The 20965-nt window shown below is 38.0% G+C and overlaps 1 protein-coding gene across 2 annotated transcripts in view; it reads right to left on the reverse strand.

Moving 5' to 3' along the window:
* Positions 1-20965, reverse strand: part of phkb (phosphorylase kinase, beta) — a 55611-nt gene that overhangs the window by 10327 nt on the left and 24319 nt on the right. For both annotated transcript variants that reach the window (XM_079456860.1, XM_079456859.1), the window contains 10 exons: positions 20562-20759; positions 16607-16664; positions 16425-16502; positions 15671-15829; positions 14662-14756; positions 5448-5503; positions 4512-4605; positions 1866-1949; positions 378-482; positions 25-107 (listed from right to left, as the gene is read on the reverse strand). In XM_079456860.1, the coding sequence (XP_079312986.1) occupies positions 25-107; positions 378-482; positions 1866-1949; positions 4512-4605; positions 5448-5503; positions 14662-14756; positions 15671-15829; positions 16425-16502; positions 16607-16664; positions 20562-20759 (1010 nt within the window). The remainder of the gene's footprint in view (positions 1-24; positions 108-377; positions 483-1865; positions 1950-4511; positions 4606-5447; positions 5504-14661; positions 14757-15670; positions 15830-16424; positions 16503-16606; positions 16665-20561; positions 20760-20965) is intronic.

Below are 20965 nucleotides of genomic sequence, written 5' to 3' on the forward strand. Positions count from 1 at the left end.
GTTGAATCTGAGATAAACTCTTACTTGATGTTGTCCTCTCTGATGAGCGCCAAGAAAAGAGGTCGTCCGGACATCTTCCAGCATTGCTTAATAAACTGCAAGGCATTCTGTAAAACACAGGTACACACAACCACACATTCAATAATGTGAATCGGTGAGGGAAAATGCACACAGTCCAGGTAAAAGTTTGGTAATGCTTTGTAACTTTGCAAAAGGCAGAGACTGGTGATTTATGGAAAGAATTTCTGTTCATTGAGCATTTTCTGCCCAAAATTTGATTCTTTATATAGAAAAGAGAGACAAAGTGCAGGACATAAAGCGTGCCCTTTTCCTGCTTCATCTGAGGGACCAGCGAGGTGTGACATCGCCCATATTACCTTTATATCATCGATCAAAAGCATGACATCCTGGGACAAGTAGAAGTCACTGAGATCGAATACGATTGGATAGCAGACTACAGTCTTCCCAAGAATACGATAAATCTGAGGATGAGAGAAAAGACCAACAGGTATATGACTGTAAGCTCTAGCCATAATTAGCTCTAGCCACCAGATAACAAAACACATGTCATTTATTTTAAACATACAAAACACAAAAACATGTCCTCTCTTTCCATGGCGTTGTGTACAAGAAAGACTAGAAACCTTTTGGTCTAAGGCTTATAACATGATAAAATCTTCAAATATAGAGGGTTCTCTGGAGTATCTTTCAATATTCCCAAAATGTTGTCATCCAAAAATAATTTCAAATGCAGGCTGAGCATGAATTTAAATGTGTTTGTAATTGTATAACTCTCATATGAAGTTGTTTAAGTTCCATCACAGCCTTTTCAGATTTTTCATTTCACATAGATACAGAACATAAAAAACGCTTCTGGACCAACTTCCTAAATGGTCTATGTATACACATAGAGCTCAGATGAATTAAGAGACCATTTCAAAATTATTTTCAGTTTTTCTGAATTTACTATTTATATGTATGTGTTTAGGAAAAAATATTGTTTATGTTTCATTCTGTAAACTACTAACAATATTTCTCCTCCAAATTTCAAATAAAAATGTTTCTATCTGCATGTATTTGCAGAAAATGGGAGGAAAAGGTCCAACTAACAGAAAAGATGCTCTGTATTTTTTAAGACCTCAAATACTGCTGCAACAAAACGTGAAGAGTTCTAATTATATTTTTTATATATGATAACCTCTATTTTTATCACAGTTTTCATGTATCTTGTCATGCTGTCAGTCATTTCACACTGCTGTTGGATGACTTTATGTCCCTCCTGAGGTTTGATTTTGTTGAATTTAAACAGACACTGAACTATTATGGCACCAACTTATCTAGAAATGGTGATTAAATGAAAATTCTAAATGCTCTCTTAAAGGCGGGGTGTCCGATTTCTCTTAGCCGTTGTTGACATTCAAACACCAAAACAAACACACCCTACCCCATCTTTCGCTTTCGTCAGCACTCGGCTCGACTAATGTCCGTCATGTGCACCTTACTGCTGATTGGCTACAAGGTTGTTTTGGTACTCGGCCCGACTTTGTCTTAACAAGCTTAATTCGGAAATCGGACACCCCGCCTTTAATTTTTTGCAGCTATATATCTGTATAAATGTATTTTAAGCATCATGTCAGCTCACTAGATCTCAGAGCAAAGACTTCATCCACACTTCTTGTCACAGTTCAAGCTTGTGTCTTGCTAAAAGAGAGCTAGACAAATATTTAATCATTGTAGTAATTGTTTAACTTTAAGCCTTATGAGGATTAACCACAAAGAATAGTAGCCTACTGAACAGCACTAAATTATGAGATGTTTGCATTTCCTGTCAGGGGAGATTGTGAAAACGCAAAGAACAAGTTTACCTTGCAAGTGCCAATGCAACCAACGGGCCTTTCTGGTCTCCCACTTAAACCAAGTTTCTTATTTATGGCGAGGAAGCGATATGCCTGCAAAAACACAAAAATACAAACACATTCTTAGCTACATGGGGACACGCAGTTAATCTTGACATTTTTATATATACACAACTTTACAGGTGTTTTATGTTTTATTATAACATAAATGGACTAACCCAAACGCACAAACTATTGAGAAAACACCCAAAGCAGACAATTCAGCATGTGCTGACACTTTTTCAGCATTAGATGGTGCTCTTTTTCTCTCTGCTCTCCAGCAGTTTGACATTCTCTGAATAATACTCATGTGTAGAGCACAGCATGACAAAAAACAATACCAGAGAACAATAAGCCCCTGCTGAGAAGAAAGAACGCAACTCATATTCATTTGCAACAGAGGAAGATAGCGGCTCATTTAGACAAAATCCTGTTGTGGAAATGAACATTTTGCAGAGAGCTTTGCGCAAACTCTTTTACACTGTGTGGATCTCTGTACCTTGGTAAATTTGTGTGCAGAATAGCAATGAGGGGGAAGACACAACTGAATCCACATTGCCCTCCCTCTAATCGGGAGCTCAACATGCCTGACACGAAACCTGCCAATGTCACTCTTGTTAAAGCCTCTAGCACATCAAGAAGGTCCGTGAAGCCGGTGCGCTGATGTTGAAACAAAAAGACTTTCACACTCATATCGCCGTCTGCATCCGTACCTCATGGATCAGCAACAGCACGTCTACCTGCAAAACATACTCTTATCTGTTCTAGTACTTCCAAGCTAAAGAATTTAGAAACAATAGAGGTGTACAAACAAATGTTATCAGGTATAGGTGTGGCTTCTTTCTAAAGCCACATTTCTCACAGAGCTCAGAAGGAAAAGCCCAACATGTTTCATCCTTGCTAATACTGTGAACCATTGCTATGATTTGTTCACCATCTAACTCACAACATAAAAAGCGTGATTGAATAAAGACACTGAATCAATTTTCCTAGGATGTAAAAATATGTTTGTGGCCGGCTTTTGTACTGATGCTGTCTTTTACCATACATCATTGTTTTGCTCACACTAATGCACGGATAGACAAATGAATTTAAACCTATATGATCTCATCAATAAATAAAACATTAATTTCAAACACTACTTTGTGCCATTTATCACGAAAGGTGAGTGGTGGGAGTAACGGCGCTGTCCTGCAGTCGGACAGCTGATGTAAATGAAAGCAGGCAGCGCTATGCAGAGAGCACCAGCTGCCGCTAATAGGTCAGCCACTGAATAAGCATCCTTATAGAGAATTACAAAGGCATACTCAGCAAACTATCACTCTCTCTAATGCACGCTCTGTGTGGAGTTAGCATACACACGAACATGCCCGGAACTGAAGAGAGAGCACAATCTAAGAAAAAATACTGTTCTGGGTTTATTATTTCAAACAGCAGTACATGGCACGTTTCAGTCACAAATCCGCCCACTCACACACCCACGGACCGAAGATCAAACATGTGAATAATCTCCCTAACACGCATGAACACAGAAAGCACATGAAAACCATTGTAGATGATAAGAACTAAATATTGTCTATTATAATGAAGTGTTGATGTAGCTCAGCTGGTAGAAAATTGTGTTTAAGATCGTGGGTGAGAACAGGTTTTTCAGTAAATAAACATACTTTGGGCAGATATGGTGTCAACACAGACATAGTATCAATAAACTTTTATATTTTACTAACAAGTTTACAAATGACATTTATATTCAGTGCTTAACAAATTTACCTGTCATAATCAAGAGAAAAGAGCCAAAAATGTTGTTACTTTTTGGGCAAATAACAAATTAAAAAGTCTATACTCACGTTTTTATACCCACAATTGAGCCGGCATATTCAACTTTTAATTTTGATAATCAACAGTCCTGTAATATTCGGACAGCTCTGGCACAAACATTACGTTAAAGGTCCAGTGTATGAAATTAAGTGGCATCTAGCGGTGAGGTTAAGAATTACAATCAACGGCTACCTCCCCTCCCTTTGGCAGCACTACAGTGGCTGACACAGGACTAAGATGAAGCGAAAACGTGACTTTACCGAAGGAGATATCGCATTTATGAAACACGCTGTGTAGAGCAGTTTGTCCATTAAGGGCTACTGCAGAAACAACAAGGTGAATTCATTCTAAGGTAATAAAAACATAACGCTTCATTATGTAAGGTCTTTACACACAGAAATAGTTATGTATTTTATATTGCATTTCTGTCAATAGATCCTCTTTAATCTTCCACATTAAACCTTTAAGTTGTGTAATACATTTGTTAAGCCCTGTATATCACAGACATCAGAGAAAACATTAAAGCCAATTTATTTATTTATACAAATTTTGTCATATTAATTAAATCAATAATTCCATTGAGGTTCAATCCACGGTGTAAATCTGCAACCGCATAGAAAAATGATCCAGTAGTTCAGTGACTGACATGAGTTATGTGCTGGTCGGTCCAGGCTGAGTGACCGCTTGATAAACCGAGCAATTATTTAATGGACTGACTGTCACAGCCATTGATCAGTCCCTGAAAGATTTGCTTGTTGTTTGATTGATAGATCAGTTGAATATCCAGACATACAGTACCTTCACTAGTTCTTTCTGGGGCCATATCTGAATGGGCTCCACCTGCTGCGGGGTCTGAGTTTGGATGCCGTAGGTGTTGAGGAAGACCTGCAGTCTAAAACACAAGATCATTTCGCTAGATAAGAGCCTTATTCATCGTCTGGTATCATTTTAAGCCCTTTGAAGCTGCACTGAAACTGTAACGGTTTGACCTTCAACCGTTTGGAGTCCATTGAAGTCCACTATATGGAGAATAATCCTGGAATGTTTTCATCAAAAACCTTAATTTATTTTCGAATGAAGAAAGAAATACATACACATATTGGATGACAACAGGGGTGTGTAAATGGTAATTGTTGACAGTGAACAATTCCTTTAGGGTCATCATTTACTCACCCTCTTGTCACTTCAAACCTGTATGACTTTCTTTCTTCCGCAGAACACAAAAGAAGATACTTTGAAGGATGTTGGTAACCGAACAATGGTGGTAGCAATGGGTACCGCTGTTGTCTGGTTAACGACAGTGTTAATGATTGTGTTGAGTAAATGATGACAAAATGTAAACTTTGGGGTGAACCATCCCTTCAAACTATAATATTTAAACGACATTGTTTCAGCTTTCAGGGAAGGTTACAAGGAACTTGTTGCTTTAAATGATAATGTTAAAGGTGGTTAAGTGAAAGTCTTGATTAAGGTTTGTGGTGTAAATGAAAGGAGAGGTGGGTTAAGTTCTGGGGTGAACAATGTTAAATGAACTGCAGAGTGCAATTGGCTGGGACCAGCTGGCCATATGACCTCTTTAACCTCCTATACACGCCAGAAAAGCCTTAAATGAGTGTGCTGATACACGAGGGCTGATCTCTAGCCTTCATCTATCAGCAAACAATTAGTGTGCACACATCAATTAGACCAGAATAGAGAAAGAAAAAGAGATGGAGACGTGAGAAATGTATTTACCTTTGGCTCTCTGCTATCAGGGCCACGTGGATGACCACATCATTCTCAATGGGACCCTGTGGGAAGCAAAAAGACATATTAGAAAAATTGTGGTCTCAAAAGCAAGGGCACAGAGTGGAAAATCCATTGTCTACAAGTTAACAAAATGAAGATAGAAAGACTTTAACAATGAAAGAAAGTCAGTAGTGTTTGAACATTCACTATCAGGGAATTGCATTGGGTTGCAGAAAGTAACAGGAGCTTCATTGACCACATGTACATAAATATAATTTCCGTATTAAAGAGATACTGTAGTTCTTCCAATGAATTAAAACATGTATTACCCATTACCCATGTCTTACAAAAATAAGTTATCTCCTTATTATAGTTATCGGAAAATAAGCGAAAATGTGACAACATCTGAGTCATGTGTCAGCCACCGTATTGCTTCGAAAGGGAGGGCTGGAGTGAGCCGTTGGCTACAATACGTGACATCACTGCTAGATGCCACTAAATTTTACACACTGAACCTTTTAGATCTACATAAAATACTTTAAATATTGGCTTAATAATAGCACTACCAACCAAAAATGTTTTGCATTTCTTGGTTTTGCATCGGAAACAGCGTTTTTGATGTCACCCCACAAGGTTTTTTTTAAGGTCTAGTTATTGGGCTGGTCACTTCATAATGTTCATTTTGTCTGGAACCAAGATGCTGCTCGCTTACTGGTGTGTTTGGGGTCGTTTTCTTGTTGAAAGAACCATTTCAAGGGCATTACCTCTTCACAGTGTACTGTGGCTAGAATTCAGTGTTAGGGGGTCGTCTGACAAACTATCTGCGACCATTAGACCCAAAAAGAACAATCTTGCTTTCATCAGTCCACAAAAAATTATATGGTAGTTTTCCATTTTCTTCCACGTCTTTCTGGAATTGGCTGCCATTTTGAAAGCATTTGATATAATTTTGCTGAGCAGATATAATTTTACCATCGTTCCTGCACTTCTTTATTCATTTTTTCCTCTCTAATAATTTTTTTTATCAAAGTACGCTGTTCTTCTGAACAATGTCTGGAACGACCCATTTTATTCAGATTTCCAGAGAGAAATCCACAATACAACATTTGCTGCCTTCATCCTTAAATAAGGGCCTCTTGTTTGACACCAGTTTTTTCACAGAATGATTTGCCTCTCTAATTGAATTCCACACTGTTATTATTTTGAACACGTCTCTTTCAATTAATGATTCAATTACAAAGAATAAGCTGCATGCCGTCATGACTGTTGGTTTTTCTATTACTCTACAACACCTACTAGTAAAATATTTGCCATATATAAATACAATTTCTAACAAAAACAGTGACTGATCAGGTTAGCGATGTTTGACACTGTACATGGTGCTTATACTAATAATATGAAGTTTTTTGATAAACACTGTAATATTCTGCATGTAAAAACATTTAGTGGAGGGATGGGGTAGGGAGGGAGGGAGGGAGGGAAAGAGCTTGAGCAGACAAGGGAGACAGTGCATAACAGCCCCGATTCTTTATGCTAGCTCATTACAGCTGTTTGAACGGGCTGATGTAGTCATTTCTCTGAGATAATGAGACGGTGATTGCTGAAGGTTTAGGTTGGGTTATATCAATCAGTGGCTAAAGCCCTCTCCCTACACACAGAGGACAAACACCACACTCCCAGCTTCCATTACACCATCCACAGCCTGCACACTTCAAAACCCCAGCGCATTTCAATCGGCTGATATGTAAATGACACACCTGTTGCACCTGAATCCACCTGAAAACATAAAATGTCAAGAATGAAAAATCTATCAGTCAGAGCAGGTAGATAGTAAATGTATGCAAGGCAGGCTGTTTTTGTTTGCTTTCACTGAAACACCAGAGATAAGTGCTTGGTGCACAGGGCAAATCACAAGCTTTGAGTTAAATTGACATATTGGCGCTGCCATTTTGAGGGGGCAGCGTAGTGAGTCATCGCAAGAGTTGATCAACAGACTCTAGACTGCTATTTTGCTCTGTAAGAAAGCTGCCGAGGAGGCCACATTTTTGTTCAGGTGGATGGAAGCAGCTTTAAGTCACCCATGTGGGAGGGTTGTGAATGTCAGGCTTAACTTTACAGGTGCAATAGTCTTCAAAAAGTGTCAACTGTGCACCTTCAATAGTTTAAAAAGCCACACAACTGGGAGTGAGAAAAATCTTAAAGGGCGGGCGTGTCGTGTCATTCATGGGCCACTAGCGACAACAGAAATGTTTTTATTCCTGTACATGTAAATTAAGCACTGTTGTCGGCATAGTCTGCCATTAATTACAACCGATAATGACTTGAACCTGAATAAAAACAAAAGGGTGTTAGAAATGGGCTCGGTGTCACAGACACGGTTTAGCTTAAGCCAAGACAATCCCTTAGTTGAATTACGATATTTGTGTCGCTTTTATAAAAATGGCAAGAATACATTACTGGTGTGCATCTCGAGACAAAACAACGGCACTGATATATTTAAAGAAATTTCTAGGCAAGTCATATTCAGCTGAGGCAGGTTTACAGGTCACACGTTCATTTTAGTCTCGGACTAGTCTTAAGCCTTGTCCGTGAAACCGGGTCATGGAAACATAAGGAGCACCTGATGCATATTTGCCCCATTTACTGTCATTAGAAGTGCAAACTGTCAAGGCATTTCCTGATTTTCCAAATAACAAAGAGAGCATTTGAAAGCATATTTGATCCGATTAAAATAGTAGAAATTTCTATTTTAAAAGAATCGAAAGCACTACTTACATTTTAACATTCTTAACTTGCTACAGTATAAAAGATTGTTTACTGTAGGTGATGCGAGGAATAGAAGATGGTAAATATAAACCCAGCAAAACTGCTAGCTGTACTAGTAGATGTCCCTCTGCGGTCTTCAAACTCCTGCAGTCTCTCCGTCTGTACCATACTGAACCAGCAGACAACAAACTATCAACAGCCCAATAGGACTGACGTTGATAAGAAGTGCTCTTCATTATTGTCTCTGTTACCGATCAGTCAAATGATCTCTCTATAAAATGTGGTTCCAAAGCCCCATGGGTCTTATTTGAAGGTTATCTTATAACAAATCTATTTTCCACTGCAACTTGAGTAGCATTGTTATTTGTGTTATTTTATTTTTTATTCTTAACTGGTTACTTTTATTTTTCTTATTTCTTAACTGTTTTATCAAATGGATATTTTTAATTTCTTCTATGTAAGCACTTTGAATTGCCATTGTGTATGAAATGTGCTATACAAATAAACTTGCCTTGCCTTGCCTTGCATTAATAATTTAAGACTGCAACAACTGTCAACAAATAAAAGAATTGAGATGAATTCTCAAGCAATTTTTCAGCAAGTTCTTGCTGGTTCTGAAGGAATGACAAAGAAGCAGATTGGTCTTATAAATAGTATTGAATGGTATTGCACCATTGGAGTGTACAACTATGTTCATATACCATATTCTTTGTGTTAAGGGATAGTACGTTTTAAATTTGGGATGGCAATTTACCAATTTTTTGAATTTGCCAAATTAAACATATTAAAGGGACAGTTCACCCCCCAAAAACAAATTCTGTCATCATTAACTCACCCTTGAGTTGTTCCAAATCTGTATACATTTCTGTGTTCTGATGAACACAGACAAAGATTATTTGAAATAATATTGTTATCCAAATGGTTCTTGGCTTCCATTGACTACCATAGTATAAAAAGTTACAATGCTAGTCGAAAGTGCACCAGAACTGTTTTCTTTCCTAAATTCCTTCAAATATCTTATTTTGTGTTCATCGGAAACAAAGAAATGTTAAATCAGTTTTCCTACTATTGTAGTCAATAGTGGCCAAGAAACATTTGGTTGAAAGCATTCTTCCAAATATATTTATCTGTGTTCATTTTTGGGTGAACGATTCCTTTAATTAAACATAGATAGATGACAGTGCCATAGTAAACGGTATCCAGATTAAAACACTTTACACAGTTTTACCTTTTAAAAACAGCTTGAAAGAGCTTTACAAAGGTGGAAAAGCTAATCGAAAGTACAAGCTAGTAAAATGATATCACATCGCAAATAAAATAAAAGACAATATAGAGGTCAGGCTGGTTAGACAATGTTTATTATTATAAATGAACAACTGAGTGCTTTTCCTTAACACAGAATATAGCAGCTATGACCCCAGGGGAATGAGAAACTAAACATACTACACAACACTTGCACCGACACCGGTCATGTGGCATTCTATTCAACCTCATATAAGCCCTTTCCCCCAAATCCACTCTTGTGATAAATCAATGCAAACTTAATCGACTGCCTCTTGCAGATGAATAGAGACATCTGGCAGATGCCGGATAACACATTCTCATTTCAGTTAGCTAGTCAAATGCTCTTCCGCCAAAAGGCAAAACCATTAACTGATATGAACTGCTGCTTTTATAAACATCTCATGCTTCTTTAAGTCTCAACATTTTGAGAAGTTGTTGTGTTGATGCAGTGAGATTGTTTTAGGCATTAAACCCGGGAGCTGGCGAGTTAGGTTGATAAAGTACCCAGTCAAGCTGAGAAATGAGGAGAAAAAGAGATGATATTCTAAAAAACTTTACGATCAGAATGGTAAAAAAGCTCTTACTTTTAGACTTCATTCAACCTCTTATAATGGAGTGAGGGGGCTCCCTATTCAACAGCTCATGTCTGACCACAAGCAGCTTAAAGAAATTGAAAAGGTTGGGGATTGGACTTTGGAGAAGGTGGGAGCATAATTGTGAACAAAGCCTTGTTGCGAATTCGATACACATCAACCCGTCTCCGGACGGACCACAGATATATTAGATCTAGCCGGCAATCCTTATGACAAGGAGAAAAAAAAATCAATGTATATTAAACCAAGGCAGGTGAAAGCCTCTGGAGTGTGGTGGTTGTCAGTGGTGTTGTATGTGTGATGTAATTCTCACAAAGATGCAGCGTGTGGAGTGAGAGAAGATAAACAGGTTTATTACTGAGAACTGTAGATCTGCACTGCAGGAGAACCTGAGTGTTCTCAGATTCTATTAATACACAATACCTCTGTCCAAAATAAGTTGGAGTTATGAGTGAAGTGGATGGAAAACTTCTGTTCCCATTTGTGTGCGAACAACAGTGGTACCCATTCCCTTCTATTGTATGGACACAAAACCAATGCAAGTCAATGGAGCAACAGTCTTTAAAATATCTTCTTTTTTGTTCCGTGGAAGAAAGAAAGCCATACAGGTTTGAAATTACAAGAGGGTGAGTAAATGATAACAGAATTTTAAACTATCCCTTTAATGAATCGATTGGTTTACGTCTTAAGGTGTCTGATATACATACGGGTCAAAGGGAACCAAGTGGTTTGGATTTTCTGGTCTGTCCTCAGGAGCATTTGTCTGGTCTTGACTCTAACTTTGAGGACTTCAACACTGCCTAGCTTTTATTTGAGGAGTAAACGACAATACAGCAAATGAAGTACTTAAGGCATCACTGGCCTCTCCTTCTGGTACTCGGTGAAGAATTGCGGTAGCATAACAGCATCTTTTCAGTAAACACAGGCCATTTGGCAGTGTGTGGGTGGACGTAATCGGGCAGGATCATGCATGTCCTGCCTCAAACAGCAACATTACACACAGAAACGCACCCGGCCACACAGAAAACCACAGGGAATTGTTTTGCACAGATGTCACCTGTTCTAAAACAATACGAGAACTTTCCAAGCGAGAGAAAAAGCAAACCACATACAACCAATAGATTAGTATACAAGTTATAAAAATGAATTGATTCAGGCATAGTTATGGCTCAGGATGGGTGTTAAACAAAGCCAGCATTATCCATAAACACTCAAGTGTTTTCAGCCTCAGACTCTTCTCTGCCCCATAATCATAACTTGAATACTAGAAAAATCTGGCCACCTAAAAATGCTCTATCAATAATATAAATCAAGAAATAACAGCGAAAGCTGTAAGTTCAATACTATGACATTCTTACAGTCAAAGGTGTTTAGGTGAGAGAGCGAGGCTGAATTTTATTATAAAGTCTGGAGGTATAACTGATTGAGTGACACATGAGGGATATCTTACAATATTCATCCACTCTGCTGGCTGTCAGAGATCAACCTCCAATACATCAATCAGACTTTGAGAAATGACTTTCAGCGCCATCACCAAATATGTTACTGCAAAGTCATGAGCATGCAATCCTTTCACTGTCTGCTCAAACGCACTGCCTCCTTTCTCTCTCTTTAATATTTTCAACTTGTCATCAATCTCTCGCTTTCCCCTGCATTCTGAAGTGCTTTGTTTGTGCCTCTCACAATAGAGGTGGACAACTGGGGTGCTTTTGGAATTCTAAGAGTGTGTGTACGTGTGTATTGTGACGGCCATTGGAAATTTTCTATTAACCTTTTCAGGGCTCAGTGAACACAAGCTCTCTCTCGCTCACTCTCAGCCTATTGGCTGATATTTCGGTGCATCTTGAATGTTCATACTCACTATGCCGCCAAACTGACCTGTTCATAAATAACACAAATCTGTTGACATCATTTAAAGCAATTAATAAAGTAATAGATTCAAAGCAATAGATTTCTGTGCAATTCAAATGGCAGACATCACTTTCATAAATGTCCTCACTTCATGTGCTGTTGCTTCATACTCCGTCAAGAGAGAATATACACTGCTTTTTCTCATGTGTCTATGTAACACAATGTAGAGCATGTATATACATGTTTCATGTCACCGTACACATCTAAATACATGTCACATGCATATGGCCCCTGATCTTACTGCCTGTAACGTCTTTATTTGTAGTGCGTGTTCTCAGTCCTTCAGGATGTTTCTGGTGTTACTCAGCCTATAGAGACATACACAGACAGGAGATTTCATGTGGAACCAGTTAAAGGCACTCAGCGTCCAATCCCCACAGTCCTGTACTCAAACCCTGAACAACCACATCATATAACAAGTATCGCATCAAGAACTTCTCCTTTCACAATAAAACATACAGCCAACAAAAGCAATAGGACTGTGTCGGAATACATTTGTCTTAATGCATCGAATTAAATATGAATCAAAGTACTACAGCTACAGCAAAGTAGCTGCAAAAAGGCCTCATCCCCAAAACACATGTATGTGAGTGAGAGAAAGATTTCTGAAGCTGTTCGCAGTGTTTAAAAGCCAAAGAGATGTGACTGCTTCCTGCACCTTGGATGCTCTGCTGAACAATCGCTTCTAAATTTAAACGGAGCTCCATCTGTGCTTTGTTGAAACAGGGAACATCCATCAATCAGGAGAAAAGGCCTGTCTAATCCCTAAGCAAGGACATGGTTCAGCATGAAGATCTGTCCGCACAGTGAAAAGAAAGTATGGGAGACTTTAAAAGAACAGAAAAAGCTATCAGTATTTGCTCACTCACACGTTGTTTTAAATCTGCTGTTACCTTTATATGGAACAGAGAAAGCGAATTTGAAAAAAAATCTCAAGTCAATTGTTTGCCACACGATGGTCCACAGTTTCAAGCCATTGTATAGTTTTATTGAAAGCCTTCAGTAGCTTCATAAAAGAACGACATCTGAAAAGCACAAATTTCGTCTAGCACTCTTTTTCAATCGTGTACAGCATGAGTACTCACATAATGATGCTCAAAGACAGGCCGTAATATATAAACAAACTTTAGCTGACACTTAACATTGCTACATCATCCACACACACTATGATAACAAACAGCAGCCAAAGCCACGTGCCCTTCAGTCACTGCACCCTTGATGCAAAACCGAAAAGACAAGCTTGCCGCGGAATAAGCGGTGCCCTTCTTTAGAGCAGCAGGGCTCCTCCCAGTGTTCCATACAGCAATGTAACACTCATGAATAATGAATGGCGTACCACTCAAAACCACTCATTACCACCTCATGAGGTAGACTTACACTTAAAGGACTGTATTAGTGAAATGACATTAGTGAACTCATAGATAACATTTTAATGGACATACAGTATCTTGCTAGCAATATAAAATCGAGCATCGTACATATCTAAATAATTCTAATGGACTATGATTTTGTCTATTAAGGATTTACGGAGATATCTTAAATCAGCCATGTTTCTGTAATAGTAAAAGTAATATAAAAATATCAACGTCATCCTATAATTGAGATGTTTTTATTCTTCCACATGTTTTTGATTAGAAAATTAAAAAATTTGACAAAAATGTTCAGTCTGTCCGTCAGAAATACGCAGCGTGTGCCGCGGACACTGCAGGCTCAGATAAATATATATTTAAAATGTATACATTTTTTGTTGGTCTATCTGAGTTGTAAGTACTTGAAGAACACCAACTAGTTCCAAGTTTGCTACATTCATTAATATGACCACCTATTGAACATCACAGTATCAACATAATCTTGATTAATATCAACATTTACTAACCCATTCTTTTAATATTATTATATTTTAAAATTGGCTTCTGTAATATGACCTAACACGTTTTACAGTTTTTACACTATACTGTGAACACCAAAAGGACTACGATCATTTTCAGCTAATTCCCTTTCTGGTTCTCTTTAAGTGAACTGGGTTCGGTTCATTTTAAACGAACTATGTGTTACAACACCCTTAGCCTCTCCTTTAATATTCAATGCGAATCTGTGTACATTACAACAGAAGCATCATATCTTCGTTCTTATCAGAAACTGACATTCCTAACACCTCCAACCCTGCCCCATACCCCAATACGATTTCCATATTCAGCATCTAGCTATAAATTATCTTTAATAACTATAATATTGGTGCATTCATTTGTAACAAAAGAAAAGAAAAGCAGCCTCGCGGCAGGTACAAGAATTTCACACGACAACTCAAATCTAACAGAACTGGAGTAAAACTAGAATAAGCAGATGCTATATTAAAGAAATTCGGCAAACTGGGACAGAAGGGAGAGATCTGTGGCAGCTACAGAACAGCAGGAGTTTGTAGGTTTCTCTTATCAAGAACACTGTGGTCTTCCTTTGAAAGCTAACAGATCTGCAAAGGAAAAAAATCAACTGTGGGGGTTTGGACTTGATATGGAGATGTAAGGACTTCTGCTAATCCCCTCTGCAAATAATAAATGTGGCTTTGAGACAGATTAAAAGAAAGCACAAGGCCTCCCGTTCATACGCAGCATTGCTTGATACGTTTTAGCATTCGTGTAGTTGACGGAGTTGCCAACGCAGCTTACCAGATTGGAGTATCGCATACTGACGTTCCTCTGATCCTGCCATGGCACATAGCGATGGATGGGATCGATGTCTTTTGGGCTGATCAAATCGTCCACTGAACACGGAAAACACAGTACAGGGTTAAAGAAAAGTCTGTTCAGCAGTTCACATAAGTTTACATGCAGACTCTATAAAATGTGCGGCAGAACTTTCATCCAGCATTTTCTTTAAAGCTATTTGATTGAAACAAGCCCTTTCCACAGAATACTAATGTCTGGCTTTTACTGCAGTGCATATACTGCCCACAATATTAATCAATGTGGATGTGCGATAAGGTGTTGAACACATTAGGGGGGACTAGTTAAAAGGGAGAGCAAAGAGAGCACTTTTAGGACCAAACTTTAAATTGTCAGTTGCTTTCAAATACAGAATATTGCCGGAGCCCAAAATACAAGCTCAGACCTATTATTATGAACGTCAATCGGCGGGTGACAAAATGGATTGTTACAGTTCATTAAAAAAACTAAATAGTAAAATGTATAAATGGTATTCTTAAGAATAAAAGAATGGTAGTTTTCGTTATTGTCCAGTAGTAATTATGCTTGTGATGTGACGTAGGTGGGGGTCAATGTCGAATTGTGAAAAAAGGGACTCAGAGAGGTCAAAAACCTTTCAAATAGACAAAACAAGGTGTGTAAATGATGAGAGAATTTTAAGCATTACATAAACTGCTCAACATTGCATGCAAGCACTGCAAATCATTAAACATATTTCTGCTTGACCTCTTTTAACTAATAATTCGGCTGTATTAACCACCTCCTCATAGGCGTTCAAAGGGATTCCAGTGGTTCATAAAAAGTGCTTTCTTTGCTTCAAATGAGCAAAACGATTTTGAGCAAATAATCACTGCATTAATAAATAAAATAATATCTACAGAATGTTAACACTTTTAGTGTGTGTCCATGTCATTTGAAGCAGCCCTGACCCCTGAGCTAAGCAGGCGTGCATGGAGATGGATCGGATACTCACCCAGAAGCTTAGCGATGTTATAGAGAGCCTGTCCCCAGAGGAACAGCATGCCATCACTGCCTGAGTTGCTGGGGAAACGCTTCTGGCTGCCGTGCTTTTTCTGTTCAGCCTCCACAAAGTCGGCCGGAACGTAATAGTATTTAGGGATAACAGCGTGGCCTGTGGAGGATCAAATTAGATACGATTTGCTGGTGTCTTGTGTAGGTCTGAAATGGTTTTGTGGTGCATTTTATTAGTAACTAATAGCGTTAGTCACTATAATCAATATTATTGAGTGGAAACATAGCAAAAAGAAGCAAACATTGCAAAAAGCATCCCAAAATCAAAAGAAATCTCCCAACTGCTTTCCAATTTAGGAGGCAGAAGAGAACCATCATATGTTTTTCTGAGACTCACAGCAAGCACATGAAATCAGATGAACTGGTTAACTTGGTTATTGTGTTTGTACTTCTGAAAAGTGGCGATCTCAAGGACTGTCAGACAGCGTGAGAGCTGTCTGCAGGGAACAGACGTCTTCTGGTCTGTTAAAATAATGAGCATTGCTGCTGTTGTGCACTTGAGTGAGAACCGTCTGAGGAAATCACACGCAGTGAGGGGAAGATGAATACGGAAGGACCACTTTAATAAAGAGTAATGCGAAAATAACAGTCATTGGCAGGGGCTGGAGGATACTGGCTGAAATACACGGTCCATCACAACATGAAAACCTCTGACAGTCCAAAGATGTTCTTGCATGTGCGTGTCTATATCTTACCCTCAGAAGACTGGAAAATAACAGCTTCTAGCAGTTCCTGGTACTCCTTGACTTGAGCATGATTTCTTCTAAACACACCTGAATAAAAGGTAACCGAAGGAGAGTTACAGAAAACGACATTGCAACTACAGCACATTCACTTTTATACGAATCATATCATGTAAAATATCAATCAATCTTACCGTCAATCATCATGTGGATGAAGAAAATAGGAAACTCGCACTCGATGCCGTCAAAGAGCTGAAAAGATTGCAGGACAGGGAATTAGATCGTATACATCTGGAGTCATTACATTAACATACATTTATTTAAAGAACATGACTGTTGTTGTTAACTTCCAAGTGGAACGTAGTCATTACCAATAATCCCACTGACATATATTCGAGTTCAAGGACTGTTCCCAACATGCATATAGAGTAATGCTTAATTCCTATGGGCAAGTAAAATCATGTAAACTATAGTATTAACTATAAATATACGGGCGATTTTCCTGGACAGGGAGCACATTTAACCAGGACTAGAACGTGCAAACCTGAGTGCATTTTAAGACCAAAAAAACAATGGCAGTGATGTATTATACAGTATGTGTCGGTGCAAGCCACTTTCACTTTAGACACCTCTAACAGTTATTTTAGTCTACGACTAGTCTTATGCCCGGGAAACCACCCCATAAAGTTAATAATTTAAACCACAATTATAAGGATAAAGATACAGAGAAACAGTATAATTGAGAGATCAAAACTACAGTTATTTTTTGCAATTAATATTCTTGAATGGGCCTTAATGCGTGACACTTGTCCCGACTGGTCCATTAAGATCCATGGAAGCATTCTGTCTAAAATTGTTAGTGTGCACACTACAGATTGAGAGTCTGGTTTATTAAACAAAAGTAAAATGTATTCATGTAAATTCCATTATGGTTGCTAGATTGACGTCGGGCAAAACTACATATTCAAATGATCAGTGAATCACGAGTCATAGTGAATCATAAGCCCCAATTTGACTAAGTTATCCATTACCCGGAGCCAAATGCACAAACATAAAATGGAAGCTCTTCAATACATTGAGAGGAAATGCCGGACAACCTCTGTTTTCCATTTACGACAGTTCAGGAAAACAGAAAACAATTATGTTGAAATAAAGTATCAGTATAGCAGTCAAGCAGAAACTCCATTAAAAAGCCATAGTGCTCCATCTCCCTTTCCCCGGGGCTGGGTCATGAATCACTTGGGTTTGAAATTAAAATCAACTCAGATGTAGATATGGTTTGTGAGTGTGAAAAAGCAATGATTAATTCAAATTATGTGACTGCAGCTCCTTTCATCGCATTCATTTGAAAAACGTAAAAAGACGCAACGTTGAAGTGCTAACTGAAGCTCTGTGAAAACCTCGAAAGCATTTCATCACGGGCGGTTATATCAAATTAAGGCTACATGTGTGGGCAGGTTGTGTACTAGGGGTGTAATCCATCAGAAGCATTTGTATTAATAATATCCCACCAAACGAGTATGGATTAGCCCAAACAATTTTGTGTGGGCCTATTCATGCCCGTGTTACTTTTTGATGTTGTTTTATTTAACGCAAATCACACTGCATTTAGCAACCCACTATTCAAGTCGCAATTAAAACTTAGTCTACAAGCTTATGCATTCCCGGTATTCAGAACATGAAACCTTCTTAATACAATTCCACGATCCTCTTTTCATCGCTGCCAATTATACGACAACCTGAATTCAAATGATCTCTCTTCAGAAACTGAAATCCTGTGAGCTGCTTAAGAGCTACAAAACATAAACCACACTTTGAAGGCTGATGGGGAACAGAATGTCTCTCCACCTTTCCCAAATGTAATTAAGACTTCTCTATCTCCGCTGGCAATCTCAGCAGACAATCACTGTGGCATTAGGAGATAAGAGCGAGAGATTAGAATGTAATGAAATAAAGGCTGTTAATTGGACCGGTCTCGCATCATTGGCATATCTCACATAAGACGTTTCAGGACAAAAATGGGGCTACTCGCAGCCGTCTTTTCAAACTTATGAGAAAATAACTAAATTAATCTACTCTCTAACTAAAGGGTTTAACCAAAACCGAATCTAATTTAAAGGACCATTTTTCATGACTAAGCGGTCTTAAATTCTTAACACTGATTAGGCAGACAGGCCTAGATTTAATCCAGTGTAAAAACCGACAACATTACATTTTGTACCAACCTGGAGAAACGCGGCGAGTGATACAGATGGGACAGAGGGTTTTAAAAGGTAAACATATCGAATAAATGTTAAATAAATGCACAATAAACTAACATGAACAATTGTCTTGGCCTCAATGAACATTGAAAAAATGGGTAACGCTTTACAATAAGGTGCTATTTGTTAACAATTAGTTAGTTAACATGAAGTAACAATGACCAATACTTCTACAGCATTTATAAATATGAATTCATATTCATTTCAGCATTTGCTAATACATTATTAAAATCAAATGTTGAAACCGTTAACATTTGTTAATGCACCATAAACTAACATCAATAAATGTATTGACGTGATCAAACATTACCAAGGATGAATTAATGCAGAAAAACGATATTGTTCATTGTTACATAATGTAAGTTAATGCATTTACTTAACTTATAGCACCTTATTGTAAAGTGTTACCAAAAACTTTAATTTGTTACAAATAAAACCTTAAAGGGATATAAAAATTAAAATATTGTCATCATTCACTCAGCCTCATATAGTTTCAAACCTATATACCAATTATTTTTCTGTAGAAAACCGTTCATTGACAAAATACTCTCTAATTTGAAGTCACTTTGGATAAGTTTCTGCTCAATGAATACATTTAGAACAGAGCACATTGAGTCAATTTAGGACATTTAGGCTTCAAAGCCACTGCCATCATGACTTAGTTTTGGGTTCAATTGAATGGAAACTACAAAAGAAGAGCTTGTATCTGTCTAAGCATGACAGGCTAATAACAGTATATAACATAATTTAAAGGCAGTTAAATTACTTCATGTAAATTAATCAAAGAAAGAGGCCATAGCCAAAATGTGTTTGGCTATGGTGTCTAATAAAATAGCTCTTTATATTCAATCTAATTTATGTTAATAATAATTTGTATTATTATGTTCTTGTATAATAATTGTTTAATATTAATTTTATTGTATATTCATTTTATTAAAGGAAAGTTCACCTCAAAATCAAATTGTGTTATTTTGTACTCACCCACGTGACGTTTAACATGTTTTAAGCCTTGATATCTCTCGGATATCCCTAAAAATCTTTAATTTGTGTTCCGAAGACGCCAGGAGGTCTTAAAACATGTTGAACATCATGTGGGCGAGTAAAAAAATAACACAATTTGTTGAATGGGTCCTGTAGTTTGGTCGTGTTTTAAGAAACCGTACATTGACATCAAGCGGTTGAGCTTGGTAATCTAAACTCAAAATATTGGAGTGACAAGTCTAGACACGTAACGGTTCTTCTCGGTTTCTCTTGATTGTTATCAGAAACGAACTACAGGTACTCTGTTGTTTATGAATGTGTAGTGGAAGTTAACTGCATCCCACGAACACGCGCATGCGTAGTAACGTTTGTTTATGTTGTCACTCTGAAACTTTGTGCTAAATGTTTAGCATATTTATGTAACATAATAATTTTAATTTGACTGCAAAACTAATAAGGACATGAAAAACCTTTCCCTGTTATATGTGGGTTTTTTACTGTGGGAGGTCAGCTCCTGCAGCAGATGTGATGATTTGCCGTGGGTTAAATATCCCCTTTCACATTTGAGAATCAGACGCAGCATGTTCCCAGGCTAATTCTGGAGTTTATATCCTCTCACTTCAAACCCAATGAAATGGGATTTACTTTACCCACAGCCCTTGCATTCTCCTGAGAAACAGATAAGTAAATCTGCACCAGATTATAAAGTGCATATAAAGAGTGCCATTTATTAGATCTGTTGCGAACCTACATAGCAAAATCTGTTTTTAAATGATATGGCTAAACCTAAGGCTAGCCATAACTTTCCCCAATAAACGCGCCTGATGAAAGCTCTATTCATTTTACCCTTCGTTCTGTTCCTTTCATTCTATTTTCCACCCTGTGATATGCTCATAAGCACACTAACCTTCATCTCTGCAGGTTTGTAGTGCCTGCGGTTCTTGTCCTCATTGGCTGTTCGGTAGCCGTCCCGTAAGAAGCGCTTGAAGCCGTACTTGCCCTTCAGCTTGCGGACAATCTTATCCAGAGTTTGAGAATACAGTGCATCATCGTCCACGGCGAAAGCTGGGTAGCTGATACAGGGCAGGAGGGCAGCATCTGTGTTCTATGTGAGAAAACAGTGCTTGCGTTAGACACTGAGTGACTCACTGGTCCTCTATTAAACTTGCCTTTCATCAAGAAATATGAAAGGAACGGGGTTAAGTTACCACATTCTTTCTGAGAATAGTATATTTTTCTACATTAGCCTCTGAAGCATTAATAACACATTAGTCGGAGACGTCAAGAGGCTTTAATACATGAGATTCACAA

Source organism: Barbatula barbatula (assembly GCF_947034865.1).
Source record: "Barbatula barbatula genome assembly, chromosome: 1".
Taxonomy (NCBI): domain Eukaryota; kingdom Metazoa; phylum Chordata; class Actinopteri; order Cypriniformes; family Nemacheilidae; genus Barbatula; species Barbatula barbatula.